Source organism: Ylistrum balloti, unplaced genomic scaffold (assembly GCF_031769215.1).
Source record: "Ylistrum balloti isolate Yb309-2 unplaced genomic scaffold, AGI_CSIRO_Ybal_v1 Utg370354, whole genome shotgun sequence".
Taxonomy (NCBI): domain Eukaryota; kingdom Metazoa; phylum Mollusca; class Bivalvia; order Pectinida; family Pectinidae; genus Ylistrum; species Ylistrum balloti.
In genome coordinates, this window is record NW_026782252.1 from 27,986 (window position 1) to 42,985 (window position 15,000).

General features: G+C 33.2%; 1 protein-coding gene across 1 annotated transcript in view; it reads left to right on the forward strand.

The window, feature by feature from the left end:
• Positions 1–10,565: 10,565 nt before the first annotated feature.
• LOC132553784 (ras and EF-hand domain-containing protein homolog) overlaps positions 10,566–15,000 on the forward strand; it is a 28,392-nt gene continuing 23,957 nt past the window's right edge. The window contains 1 exon segment of the mRNA XM_060218063.1: positions 10,566–10,855. Coding sequence (XP_060074046.1) covers positions 10,566–10,855 — 290 coding nt within the window.

Below are 15,000 nucleotides of genomic sequence, written 5' to 3' on the forward strand. Positions count from 1 at the left end.
GTCTACTAAACGTTATAAGCACATCAGAGTATAAGTGGCTTTTAAAGTATGACTTCCAATGTTCATTCTATATAAAGTATGACTTCCAATGTTCATTCTATATAAAGTATGACTTCCAATGTTCATTCTATATAAAGTATGACTTCCAATGTTCATTCTATATAAAGTATGACTTCCACTGTTCATTCTATATAAAGTATGACTTCCAATGTTCATTCTATATAAAGTATGACTTCCAATGTTCATAGTATATAAAGTATGACTTCCACTGTTCATAGTATATAAAGTATGACTTCCACTGTTCATTCTATATAAAGTATGACTTCCACTGTTCATTCTATATAAAGTATGACTTCCAATGTTCATTCTATATAAAGTATGACTTCCAATGTTCATTCTATATAAAGTATGACTTCCAATGTTCATTCTATATAAAGTATGACTTCCAATGTTCATTCTATATAAAGTATGACTTCCACTGTTCATTCTATATAAAGTATGACTTCCAATGTTCATTCTATATAAAGTATGACTTCCAATGTTCATTCTATATAAAGTATGACTTCCACTGTTCATAGTATATAAAGTATGACTTCCACTGTTTATAGTATATAAAGTATGACTTCCAATGTTCATTCTATATAAAGTATGACTTCCACTGTTCATTCTATATAAAGTATGACTTCCACTGTTCATTCTATATAAAGTATGACTTCCACTGTTCATAGTATATAAAGTATGACTTCCACTGTTTATAGTATATAAAGTATGACTTCCAATGTTCATTCTATATAAAGTATGACTTCCACTGTTCATAGTATATAAAGTATGACTTCCACTGTTTATAGTATATAAAGTATGACTTCCAATGTTCATTCTATATAAAGTATGACTTCCACTGTTCATAGTATATAAAGTATGACTGTTCATTCTATATAAAGTATGACTTCCACTGTTCATTCTATATAAAGTATGACTTCCACTGTTCATTCTATATAAAGTATGACTTCCACTGTTCATAGTATATAAAGTATGACTTCCACTGTTCATTCTATATAAAGTATGACTTCCAATGTTCATTCTATATAAAGTATGACTTCCAATGTTCATTCTATATAAAGTATGACTTCCACTGTTCATAGTATATAAAGTATGACTTCCAATGTTCATTCTATATAAAGTATGACTTCCACTGTTCATAGTATATAAAGTATGGTTTCCACTGTTCATAGTATATAAAGTATGACTTCCAATGTTCATTCTATATAAAGTATGACTTCCACTGTTCATAGTATATAAAGTATGACTTCCACTGTTCATAGTATATAAAGTATGGTTTCCACTGTTCATAGTATATAAAGTATGGTTTCCACTGTTCATAGTATATAAAGTAATGTTGATATAAAGAAAAATTAGACCACCATCATTCAGATAAATCCTTATTGCACAATACTTTCCTGTAATATATATATATATATATATATATATATATATTCAACTATTCGTTGAACAATAAATTCGTTGTAAAATATATATGTTATTTTACATATCGAGTTAAATAATAAAAAAGGATGAAAAACTCTTATTGTTAACATCAACATTATAGATATAACGAATCAAATTTTACAAATGTAGAACATATTTTTAGCCAAATAATACTTCATCCAACTGGTGACAGCCCAGTCTTCCTCAGGTCTAATGATTGTTTAATATATAACAGGTCTGAAGTATGAATTTTATATCATATAACGACAAATATTTGTATAGTTTAAATGATCACTTATCGTAGGACTAAATATTCCCACAACTTTGAGATAGAATCTAGTTGATTTATCAATAAAGAAGGAAATGTCATTTATCATCCAGTGAATTACAGACTGTTCATAACTTTGCAATCTTGGATAATTTTTATTCTACCATTAGCTAATTGCTCGCACAATCTAAACTCGGTGGAAAGCCTTAGATTAAAATCTAATTTAGATATACTTCTCTTTGCCAGTTTTCTGAAATATAGATTTGTATAGTTTGTTATACTCTCATTTACAGAATTAAGCTTGTCGATTGTTTATACCAGAATTTACTTTTTATATTCTTTCTGTTGAGGTCAGTTAGATATAGGGAACATAATTTCTACATCCTGCACATTGAAATATTCAGACACATTGTTTATAAATGTATCATTCATTGTAACATTCACCCCAGATAAAAAAAACATCCATTCCAGATTTCAGACGCTATAACATCAATCCTAGACACCGTACCACCTATTCCTGACCCAAGACACTCCAATACCTATCTAAGACCTTCGTCACTGTAACTTCCATCTCAGATACTGAAACACCCATCCCAGACCCCAGACACTGTGACATCCATCCCAGACCCCAGACACTGTGACACACATCCTAGACACCGGACACTGTGACATCCATCCCAGACACCAGACACTGTGACACACATCCTAGACACCGGACACTGTGACATCCATCCCAGACACCAGACACTGTGACACACATCCTAGACACCAGACACGGTGACACCCATCCCAGACACCGGACACTGTGACACCCATCCCAGACGCCAGACACTGTGACATTCATCCCAGACACCATACATATAGCTTTACCTCTTACCCTAACGCTACGCAAAGATCGAAACTTTACCATTTGTACAAAGTGTTGAATTTTGGCTTTGATATGTATCCACGTACGACCTGTTGAACGATAATGGACAAAGGAGACCACCATGTTACACTATCCTAATATATAACAACCCCTAACACGCATACAAGTAATGCCAACATGTCCTTGAATGATATATCTGTCAAATATATTCAGGACATTGGATACGAAAATATAATAGAAAAAGCTGGACTATTTGAAGTTAATGAGCAGCCCTACATGATGGTCTTAATGAGAGCTCACTTCTGAAACTTTTAGCATGTTTCTTTTTTCTTTAATTTTGAATTACATGAACACGACAGCGCCAGGTCAACAACTATTTGGTTAGCATCGTTGTGGAGTTTTCATTGAAGGGAGAAAACTCTTACTTTCTTATGCAGTATGTTCGATGAGACAAATATTTTTTTACCATGTCAATTAATTATTTCAATGTACTACAAACACATATGGTGATTGATCGAATTCGATCCTTTTGATGTTACTACAAATGATTTTTCATGAATTTCAGTATCTTTTTGTTGCATGTATAAATAAATTCAATTTAGAACAATCAGCCATGATAAAGTGTTTTTTTCTCCAGTTTACATACAGTGTCGCTACTACTGTATTGGATACTGTGGTTCTAGTTTCAAAATCGCCAATGATGAATGTGTTGTATCTTGGCGTTTTAATCCATAGGATGTAAACACAGAAAAGATACTTTGATTCTGACAATACTTTGAGATGTCATTAGAAAGGGTTTATAAAATGTACACAACGTCTTGAAACGTCACTTGTCTGAAATATCCTTTTGATGATAAACTATTGTTATTTTCAGTTATTTTAAAAGAAACCAAAAAAAACTGTCATATTGATATGTGTTATAACACAATTACGCTACTTTCACGCTAGTTGAATTTGCATTATCTCCCTTAGACTAACATGTTTTGTCTCCCAGAATGTGTTGTGGTAACACCGTATTGTGACTAAGGAACGACAACTCAAGTAGAAATGAATTAAACAGCATAATTTACTTAACAGTCTTTAGAATATTTTACAACATACATATGCGTTTATGGAGTAAAAATAAAAGTAAAAAAGAGTAAACCATAATAAAAAAAACCAATGATATATGTACAGAAGTATTTCATTATTAATAGGCGATCTCTCAGATTTCATTCTTAGAATTTTACTAGGTACTGTGTAAAACCGAGATTTTCTGATATTTATACTGTTCACTTACTTGACTCACAATTTTCATTGAGGAAAAATTGAATTTATTAAACATCAAAAAGTGTTTTAAAAACGCATTTTTCGCAGCCAATTTTCTGACCTCTCTCTAACATGACGGTGTCACTATAAGGTTGGATATCATTCTGTGAAACGGTAATCGTATTTCCATTCAATAAGGAACATGAATAAATCAGTTATTTTCTTTAGATTGGCATATTCATAACAGATCGTATATATAGGAGCATTAAAAAAGATTTAAGTTATATTCACAGTCGATATAAATACCAGCTGCAGCAGAGGGACTTCGGGTTAAATCACGAGCGCGCGTAACTGAAATTGTATCTCACCAGTTCATACACGTGTATCTAACTTAATCATTAAATGTACTATGCTGTCAAGATCTATGACATTTTATATGCAAATTATAAATAATAATACAATTGATACATTTTTCAAATCACTCCTACATTTTTGAAAATATGTATCAGATTTATTCACGGAAAAGTACTGTATTGGCCATTGTGAGTCATACAACAGAAATATGCAGTCAATGTTAATATCGACTTTTAACACCTTATGTTGGTAACACATGGCTCGTTCAGATCGGTGATATGTCTGGACGGAGTATACAATGACCATTTGTTTACCTGTTCCATGTTACTAAATTATTGTTTTTATTTTTATTTGCATACGTGAAAACAGCAAAATAAAGGTAAGAATGCGTGCATTGTGTTTTAAAAAGGCAAGTCATTATTTACGTCATCTTTTTTGGCTGAATTTTTTTTTTACTTCTATTTCTTCGTGCAATTCATAAAACGGTAAAAACGGGAAATTTAATGCAAAGTAAACCTCTATAGTACTGTGAAAGGCTGTAATTACAGTGATAATATTTTCTTCATTACGTCATGTATGTGTTGTTACCGCAGCATTCGAACAATAGTAAGACATTTAGCATTTGTATCCCAGACAATATTCATAAATTCAACATAGCACAGATATAGTCTCCACTATTGGCACAACATCCTACACGATCACTGGAAAATCTTATGAAATAATCAACAACTGCCTCGTGTAAATTTGATGATATCGATGAAACTGATCTTAAAGTTGCGTGATAATGTCAATGGAGCTTCTTAAAATGAAACTTTCAAAAATATAATAAAACAAAACAAAATCAAAAATATCAAAAACCAAACAATTAAACAAAAACAAACAAACAAAACAAAAAAACAAAAAAACAAAAACAAAAAACAAAAAAAAAACAAAACAAAAAAAAAAAAAAAAAACAAAACAAAAAACAAAAACAAAATAAAAACAAAACAAACAAACCAATAAAACAACAACAAAAATCACTCAGTAGCTTATGATTAGTAGTTATTACATTTATTTTTGAAGTTATTCGAACGAAAAAAATGTTTAATGTTTGGATAAACTACTACCTGAACAATAATGTTGATTATCTCATTAAGGTCTAACTCTAAATGTGTACTAATATTTAGTAAAGGCATGGGCTAGCGAGGAACATGCAGATACGGCCATATATATATATAAAAAATATGCTCAAAACATAATGGTAGCAATGTTGTTAAAAGGTTGAAAGTTCGCTTTATTAAACAGTAGCATGATTTGGCGTGGTGGGTTGAAAATCGGACAAATGGATTATTAGACTCTATGAGGAATGAATATGAATGATGCTGAGTTTGATATAGAGGAACACTAAATAACTGAACAAGAAGTGACAGGATATTAGGACAATGGGTAAGGTATGGGTGATATCTGGGTAAGGGGCGAGTGGGTTACTTACATATATGAGATAGATCACCTTGATTATAAAGAATTGACGTTATGGGCAACTATTTAATAATGATAAAAATATAAATCTACTGTACCGTGATTGTACTAAAGACTCCTTTCAATACAAATTTAGAAGTAGATAAGTAGAAATAGTTAAACTACACCATACAGTTTTTTTCCTTCTATGATTCGACAATAATACAAACTTGAGGCCTTAAATTAAGGCACCGAAGAAGATTGGACGAAACGTTAGTAATCAGAGAGGAAGCTATCTTAACATTGTATTTACACATTGAATCTTGTTTTTATCAATTTCATTGGGTGATGAATTGAATTGCTCTTCAGACACATTTAATTAACTGCGAAGCAGGTCATGTTGAATTTATCTCAACAGCAACTACAAAATTAAAATTTTTCATTATTGAAGAAAAGAAAAATTGATTTTACAGCATAAGATGAATTCACATTGCAATCGCCATTTTAAAATTTCTCTATATTTTTAATCTCCTTATCATCCACCCACATTTCAACACATATGGACCCTAGCATTAATGACTATTTTTAGAACGTTATATGTAGTTGCTTAATGAATTAATTAAAAATAATTTGTTATCTATTGTGTATATAATACTGGATTTTCATTGAAAGGTCATATTCACTTGTGTGTGTTATAAAATCTTTCACATTCTAATTATTAATGAAAATGTTCTGTGTAAGGGATGGATTGTTATAATCAAATAGTTATTGTAGCGAGGTACATGTATCGCCTTTATTGACCAATATGAACCTACACAACATCAACCATACAATGTCACGTGGGGGAACATATGGCGTTATTACCATATATATGACAGGCATCACGTGACATACATATCGATTTCATATAATTCTGATAACGTTTACCTGAGGTGCTGACAACTAGCCGACATTACCGTCAGCCATAACTTATCTCTAAGTAATACTACTAAACCTCGTCTTAGTTATGTTGTTATAACGGAACACACATATATACGTAATCTTTGGGATTGTTTTTGTTGTAACACCGGAAGTGATAGAACAGTTGGGCTAGGTCGGCCTGGCGGAGTTACTACCAATAGTAAGTGTCATTGTCAATGGATTGCTCTCGGTGTTGGGTGTTCAAATGACCAGGTTACTTTCCTTTGATATGTTTTGTCTTCATTCTTCTGCGCCGGGTTTATAGTCTGCAATCCGTGAATTGCTTTGTGTCATTTTCACTGTTGACATTATCGGGTATGCCTTCTGGTGTCGGTGATATTAGTGGTGTGCATCCTTGTGAACCTGCATATACAGCATAGATGTATATATTATAATATTATAATATGTTTACAATTTAATGCTGTGCATAGAATTTCTTTTCTGTTTTTCTTGGTGGCGGTATTTTAAAATAATAATTAATAAAATTTCCGATTACGTATTGCTTCTAATGTACAACACAATACAATGAAATCGACCTGGAAATACACACACACACACCCTCCCAGACACACACACACACATCCACACACTTACACCCACCCACACACACACACACACACACACACACACACACACACACACACACACACACACACACACACACACACACACACACACACACACACACACACACACACACAAACACACACACACATACACAAACACACACACACACACACACACACACACACTCACATACACACACACACACACACACACACACACACACATACACACATATATATATATGTATGTATATAAACAATAATCGTTAGGCTTATTACAACAATCAGGTATTTATCGTCACTTTACTCTAGAAAGTGTGCTTTTATATATATAGGGATAAAATTTTAATCTGAACATTGTTTCATGCTATATTCTATAATATAGATATGATTTGAAATATTTACACTAAAGTTGTACAAAATAAAAAAGTAATCAAACGTGTGTGATCTCTGTTAGATATTTTAGCTATCACACCACATACAACAGAAATCAATATTAAAACTTTCAGCTTATTACTATTCCTATAATGAACAACATACACATGAAACACTGTGCACCTGGCACATTAGTTTACATCTCCCGTGACATCGATCGGTGACATCATCCATATGCATGCATATCAAAGCTTCCAGGAGACATTGGCTCGACCTTGACGTTCACCACTGTAATTTCATATTGATACAAACTATTTTTCAAAAGTTACAAACAAACACAGATCACTTAAGTGCCAAGAACTACAACTTGTGAGCCGGGTAATTCTTTTCGCTAGGTGTAAGACCTCTGCTAGCATAGGCTATCATAGTGTCAAGTGAAAGCTTCAAGTTCTTGAAAGCCATTTCAAATAAAAAAAAAATTAAAAAAAATATTTTGGGGTAATCAACACGTCTAAAGCAGCGTGTAGTGAGAATTTGTGATTAATGACGTCCGATACTGTTGACCACGTCCCTCCCCTTTTAAAGTAAATGTAGCGGGTTTTAAGTGTTGTCTCCTGACAGTAAATATTAAGCAGGCTTCGACGATGAACGCTTTCTTGCAGGGACCCTTATTCTTGGGTAACCAATCAGAAATTTACGAAAGACACACACGTGAATAGTGCCTTATAACAGAAATTATGTAATGAGTGATGTACGGTAGAGTCAAACAATAAGTTTAACTGCATCATACAGCTGTTTCTTCATTCTGAACTCGTCAGTTATGCTAAGGGCCTACATTTTGAAGACTATGAGGCAACTGAGAAAAAGCCAAAATGATCGAAAGAAAGACAATTTCAGAACAGCGTTAAGTGCACATCTATATTCGAAACCACGACACTATTCGAATAAAAGTCAGTAATTCAAACTATATCAATAGCAAAGCCTTGCCATAAATTGTAAAGGTAAGTGGGAAAATATCGAGAGAAAAAATCACATTCAGAACAGGTTTCAAGAGTGGAACATTATATGAGACATACACTCGCACAGTATTGAAATATTGTTATTTTACTGCTTGGGAAAGGACATATCTAACGATTTCCATATCAAAGTCATCACGTATTTTATAGATCACGATCTACTACTACATTCGCCTTTGTCATTCACTCCAAACAAACTACATGGTATCCTAAAGATAAACGGACGTTTGTTCTCTTTTCTGTTTGTTTACAAGGTATAGTTGGTGTTTATAAAATCCTACCTTACCTGTAGTTGATAAAATGTTATCACATAATCACAAAATATTTTTATTAAACACAAAATTGATGAAATAAGGCAAAAGAAGAAAAATTAGCGAGCGGTACCCCTTGGCATAGCAATGAGTATAGAACACAACTAACTTCATATTGCACTAGGATGTACAACATTTAGAATATGATCATGACGACGACCAAAAACTATCAATTTACATATCTCGAACATGTATATGTCGTAACCTGCATATTTAAATCCATACTGACGTTTCTGAATATTACATAAAAACATTCAAATACACATTTAGAAATAGATGTAGTGGAGCAAGATAATGAAGTTAATTGCACCCACACCTGGTTTGTACTTTTATTACGCGTCAGTGATGCGTGGGTCCTATATTTTAAACCTTCGAGGCGACTGAGGGAAACCATAGTTGATCGAAAGAAATGTCAAAATCTAGATGGGCAGATGTTCCAGCCTCAAAATTAATGAATTTCGTAATTTGCATATGTCTGATGGCGTCAAAAGAACGCCGACAACATGGTGAACCGTGCTACTATTACAAATTTTTTATTCGAGCAAGTTTTGTTTTCCTTCGGGTCGCCCCCTAAATTTCAAGAAACAGCTGTATGATGCATTTTGTTTAGTATTTGGTTATAATAATTTCTAAATTAACATTGAAAACTGTTATTTACTAGTCTTTTGTACAATCTTCTAGATTTATATCGGAAGGTGGTGTTAACGTATATTTTGTACAGCCTGGCGATACTTACATACACCACAGACTCTGTGAAATTCCGAACAATCCTGTGAAAGCTCTGTTCCCATATCTGAAGAAAACATTCCTATAAAGTAGATGAATTATCGTTTTCGTCACTGGGAATATAAAATAAAAGGAAACAATCGAAACGCTACAATTATGTTCCGAAAAGAAACGACATATGTGAGTACCCAGTTATGAAAGATTTTCTTTTTGTCTTTTACTGGATTAAGATATAAAATTATTTAGAAAGTTAATCGACCCTTAATAAACACGGAGCCAGACATAACTACAACGTATAATAAAATTGAAACTGAAAGTACTTATGGAATGTGAAAAACATAGTGTTTCAAACATAATACAATAGATGTTCTAACAATGTGTTTTACTTATTCTACGGAAAAAATACCGTGCTATTACAAATTCAGTAAAGGGTATAAAAGAAATGCCAAATACAGAACACTTATTATTTAATTTGTGATCGATGTATTGCATTTTCCCCACGATTTGTCCTCGATAGATATCGTTATTCTTAATGCTATATTTCTGTTCCGCAATGAAATCTTTTTGTCACCATGGTAACAGGTAATTTTGGTCATTAATAATACAAACATTGCCGAACATTGAACGTACATTTTGTATGTTAAGTTATATGTTAAGTCTAAAAATGCATTCAAGAATTTAGTAATTCTTTATCGATATATAAATATTTCCATTTTCAAGTGTTTTAAATGACATTGTACAATATTTGAATAGTCAAAATCAGAGCAAACCGTCTTTATTATATCAAATTATAGAAAAGAATTTAGCTCAAAATGTTTTGAACTTGTCCCATTTTTTTTTTCAGAAACACCAACTATGTGTCCAAAATGATGACTGTTATACCATAAAGGACAATTTATTCGTATAAAGATAGATATATCAAATAGTGTTTATCATCTGTGAGATCGAACTATGGACGACTGTTCAGCTGACGATCTCTTCCTGGTGTTGGATACTGACTGTTCTGGTTATATTGACAAATCGGAACTTGGCGTTGCTTTTCCCGATTTGGCGCCGTCCGAACTTGATGATTTGTTCAGCTTGTTGGATAAAAATAAAGATGGCAAGATCACTGTTCCCGAGTTCCGAAGGAGTTACAAAGACTGTGTTAGACAGGTAAAGAAGCGGAGGACATCCAGTCAGGATGGTATCCTGGACGACTTTGTTGGTCCCTTGGATGAAGGTCTAAAGGCACTCTCTTGGTAAGTACATGCTCTTTTCATTAAAGTTAATTCTTACATGCTACTAATGCTAATGCATACTGGAGTTGACAGCTTGCACTATATATTTGCCTTTTTCATGGATAATAGCTGTGAGCAGTTATACATGTATCAATATTTTCTCTAAGAATTCAATTACTTAACATTAGTTTACCCTTAATGATGCATGTTGCTAATAACAACAGTCGTGAGAAGTGAAAACTCAAAAGCCAGAATACCAATAAAATGTTTTTTTTTCACACTCGTGTTGGACCCGTTATGTGTAGTTACTTTTACATGAAACATGAATACATTTAGTTGTTGTTTGTGTATCAAGACTTAATATTCTTTCGTCCCGCTAACATTATCATGATATGATTCTGTCAAGCATTAAAATGCTTTCATTTTCCATATGCATGTCAAATCATGTAGTAGCAAACGCCATTTCAATGTTTCTTCGAGATATTATTTTGGCTGTTGTTTGACTCCACGATATCTAATTCTAAATTTGCATTAAAAATATTATTCACTTGTACTTCTTTTCTATGACCGCTAAAAACAATTTTGCTTCTTTTTTTACGCATGTGTGCGTTATCTTATTTTCGAAGAACTGTATAATCTTTTATTCTAAGGAATGTCAGGGGAAAAGCGTGTCAGTAGTCAAATGTATAATACTCTGACGATTTGAAACTAAACGGACTCAGTATCCCGTTAAGGGCCTCAGTAAGATTGTGTACCAGGCATTTTAAAATCTGAGCTGTCATTAGAACGTATGGGGTAGAAGTAGCCCACAAGTAAGTCACTGAAGCAAATTACCATGGGGTGTTTTTGAAGGCAATTTAGAGTTATTCGGTGTCGGAATTCGCTGTCAGATGAGTCTTTGACTAACTGAATTTTGACATTAACAGTGTTTGGAAAACCTTTTACGACATGATATACAGTGAATCATACCCAATTTCAGAACAACCATTTATTTGCCGATTTAGACCATTCCCTGCGAGATATCTTGAACTATGTAGTTGCAATCACAACTTTCCCGAAATTGGGTCATTTCGCTATGTTAACTGTATTCATCTTGATTTTAGTATGCCTTTTGACGAACGAGGCAAACACCAGTGATCTGATGAAAGTAACGTTGTAGTCATCAAATGTCACACATAATGTTCTTATTTGTTGTGGTATAAGGACTTCGGTTATATATTCCTCGAAACTGTTTCGTAGTTGATAAACGTGACTGATATTCATATTATAATATTCATGCATAATTTTCGCTTCCCAGAGCACCATGTAACAGCTTTTTTAGGGAATAACTCTTTTATATTTCACTGATAGCAAAGCGTTCATGAAAAATCACATTTATTTGGAAAGTTTTGGTTTGATAAAAGACATTACAAGAAGTGTGTGTACCTGAATTTAACTATGGCATTTCTTTTGAAATTTATTTTTAACATTCTACTGATAATTTATTCTTTCAGGAATCTTCACTATCATTTTATCAAAATAGTTTTCATGTATCATTATGTATATCATGATTTTAACCCAAAATACCAGGATACTATTTCCTTTTCAGAACAAAAGATATTTCTAATGATTGTAAAAAATAGACAAGAGTCACGAGTACCTCCCAATACCAATTTAGAGTTATATTTCAATATAGTATACAAATTATGAATAGAGCTACATTATACTGCTGTTTCATCCTTCTATGTCTCGTCAGTGACACTAAGTTTTTCATTTTTTAAAACGTAACAGGCGACTGCTGAAAATGAAAAATGATCGATTAAATATCAAAATCTAGACAGGGAGATGCTCTAGCCAAACCATTCAATTAATTTCACAATGTTCATATATTCGATTATTTTTAAAAGAACGTATGTTTGTATGCAGAACAGTACCACTTTCCGAGTGAGTTGAAACGTGACATACAGGTGACGCTTTGTGACTGACAAACTAGAGTTAGCTTTATTCCCCAGCCTTTATAACATACCACTCAAAAGTCGATATTCATCATGACTAACAATTATGTAATATAATTCTTTCTGTTATCCCGTTAACCGACATACATCGTTATGTTTAAATCTAGGTCATTGTGACTTATATTGATTAAACCCTAAATGAACAATACAGACACATCCCGCGCATACTATACAATGATATCGATTCGATGTCATCTGGAAATGAAACTATAACTTATGTTAGGTAGATAAGAGACATAAAAATAGCAGCAATAGCTGATACATTGTTTCCATAACAATGAGTTCGTGTCTTACGGTATAGTTATCAGCATTTGTTTGACACCAGCTGAACATTATTATCGGAAATCTCAACAGGATCCTAATACGGTCATTTCACATTTCGTATTACATTTTTACCCTGAAGATTGTACAATTGTCACACAAAAGAATATCACCCTCTGATGATTTAGAGTTAGCTACAGCAGAACCCAACGATGAATTAAATTGCACCATGCAATCCACTATTCGGATGAATTAAAACGTGAAATAATGACGAGTATTAATAATATCAACAAGCTCTCTACTATATGTTGCCTTTCATTTAACCAGTATTTTAATAGGCTTACATTTATGATAACGTAGCTGACTAAAAAAGAAGAGAATAAGACGGAGAATTCTTTCGTACTTGTTCATCCTAGGTATATCTAAATGAGAAAGGTGAAAAATAGCAGCCAAATAACTCGTCAAACAACAAGGGGAATTTATGTCACCTCTGCCATCGGAAACTAAATCTGCTGGAATGTTTTAATCTTGTTTTAAAAGAAAATCTTCTTCTATACCAGAGCTTATCATGCACTATGAACTTGATACGCATGTTTATTTCTAAAGTCAGTTTTATAGCGGTCTTTTCATCTTTCATCGTGACGAAAATAACACGTTCGGCTTCCTTTCTTATAAATCACTGTGACACAACAGTCGACAGATGTCGGTCGGGCTGTGTATTGCTGTTGTATTGTTTTCCTTAAGCCGCATGGTGCAGACTGGTCGTGGGTGTGATGATGTGTATTCTGTGTTCGAACTCCAAGCATGTCAATACAGATTGTATATAGCATTCTTCAATGGAAATTAATCTTCACTTGCTAGCTTATTAGTTTTCTTATTTGAAAAGCGGAGGAACACTGTGACTGTCTCCATCTTAATTCCTTCAGGTGAAATAACTGACCAATCAGACTGATACGTTCCTTTCACGATCACAAAGGAGCTACACCAAACTTCATAGCCATCACAAGATACCGTTATGCGATTTGATTGAGGTACACCAAAGGATCAAACTAGTCTTTCATTTTATCCATAATGCGTTGCACATGGAAACTCAATTTTTACCATGAACTTTTTCAGCTGCAGAGAAAAGATGTCGTAACCCCTGAAGTATCGAGGATGGGTGTGGTAGTATACATAGGGAATAATAAGTATATGTTCTCCAATGCAATGGTACTTTATTGATTGTAGGGGAACTTTACGGTCGTCTTAATGATTCCATGTGGAGATATTCGTTTCCCTTATATGATATAAGTTGGACGAGTTTGAATCTCGTTTGTCTTTAGGGTGATTACATTGTTCTTTGTGTTATTCTCAATCGGGAACGTGCGTTACCTCCTTGAATGAACCAGATGAACATGGTGGGTGTCGTCGATGAAACAGAAGACGTTTACACTTCCGTTACACTTGAATTTATTCCCTCTTTACTTTTTTCCTGGGGACTCGTGTGGTTGATTCGTAGTTTGCTCTTGTTTCGTCAAGCAGAGTTTGAATCAAGATTCTGAATTTTGGATTTTGTTTTTATTTTTCTGACAAAGACATTACATATTTGCATCCTAACATTCACATGAAAACATGTGTTCAATATATTGAATTCTTTATAGCAAGCATCAAAACTACTAGTAATGAGCAGGTACATTAACTTAGCAGAACGTGTTTATGTGTTTATTGGTTATCGTTTAAAACCTCATACATAGTAACACCGACTTTACATCTCGCCCAATGTTTTACAAACATACATAACTAATAACATATTGCATTAGATTAAAAAGCGATATGCCACGCTTGCATAATGTCAATACTGCATGGTAGTTAAATGGATTCATTTAAGTCATGTTATCCAGATCATACATAGGTACGAACTGTGTATTCAAA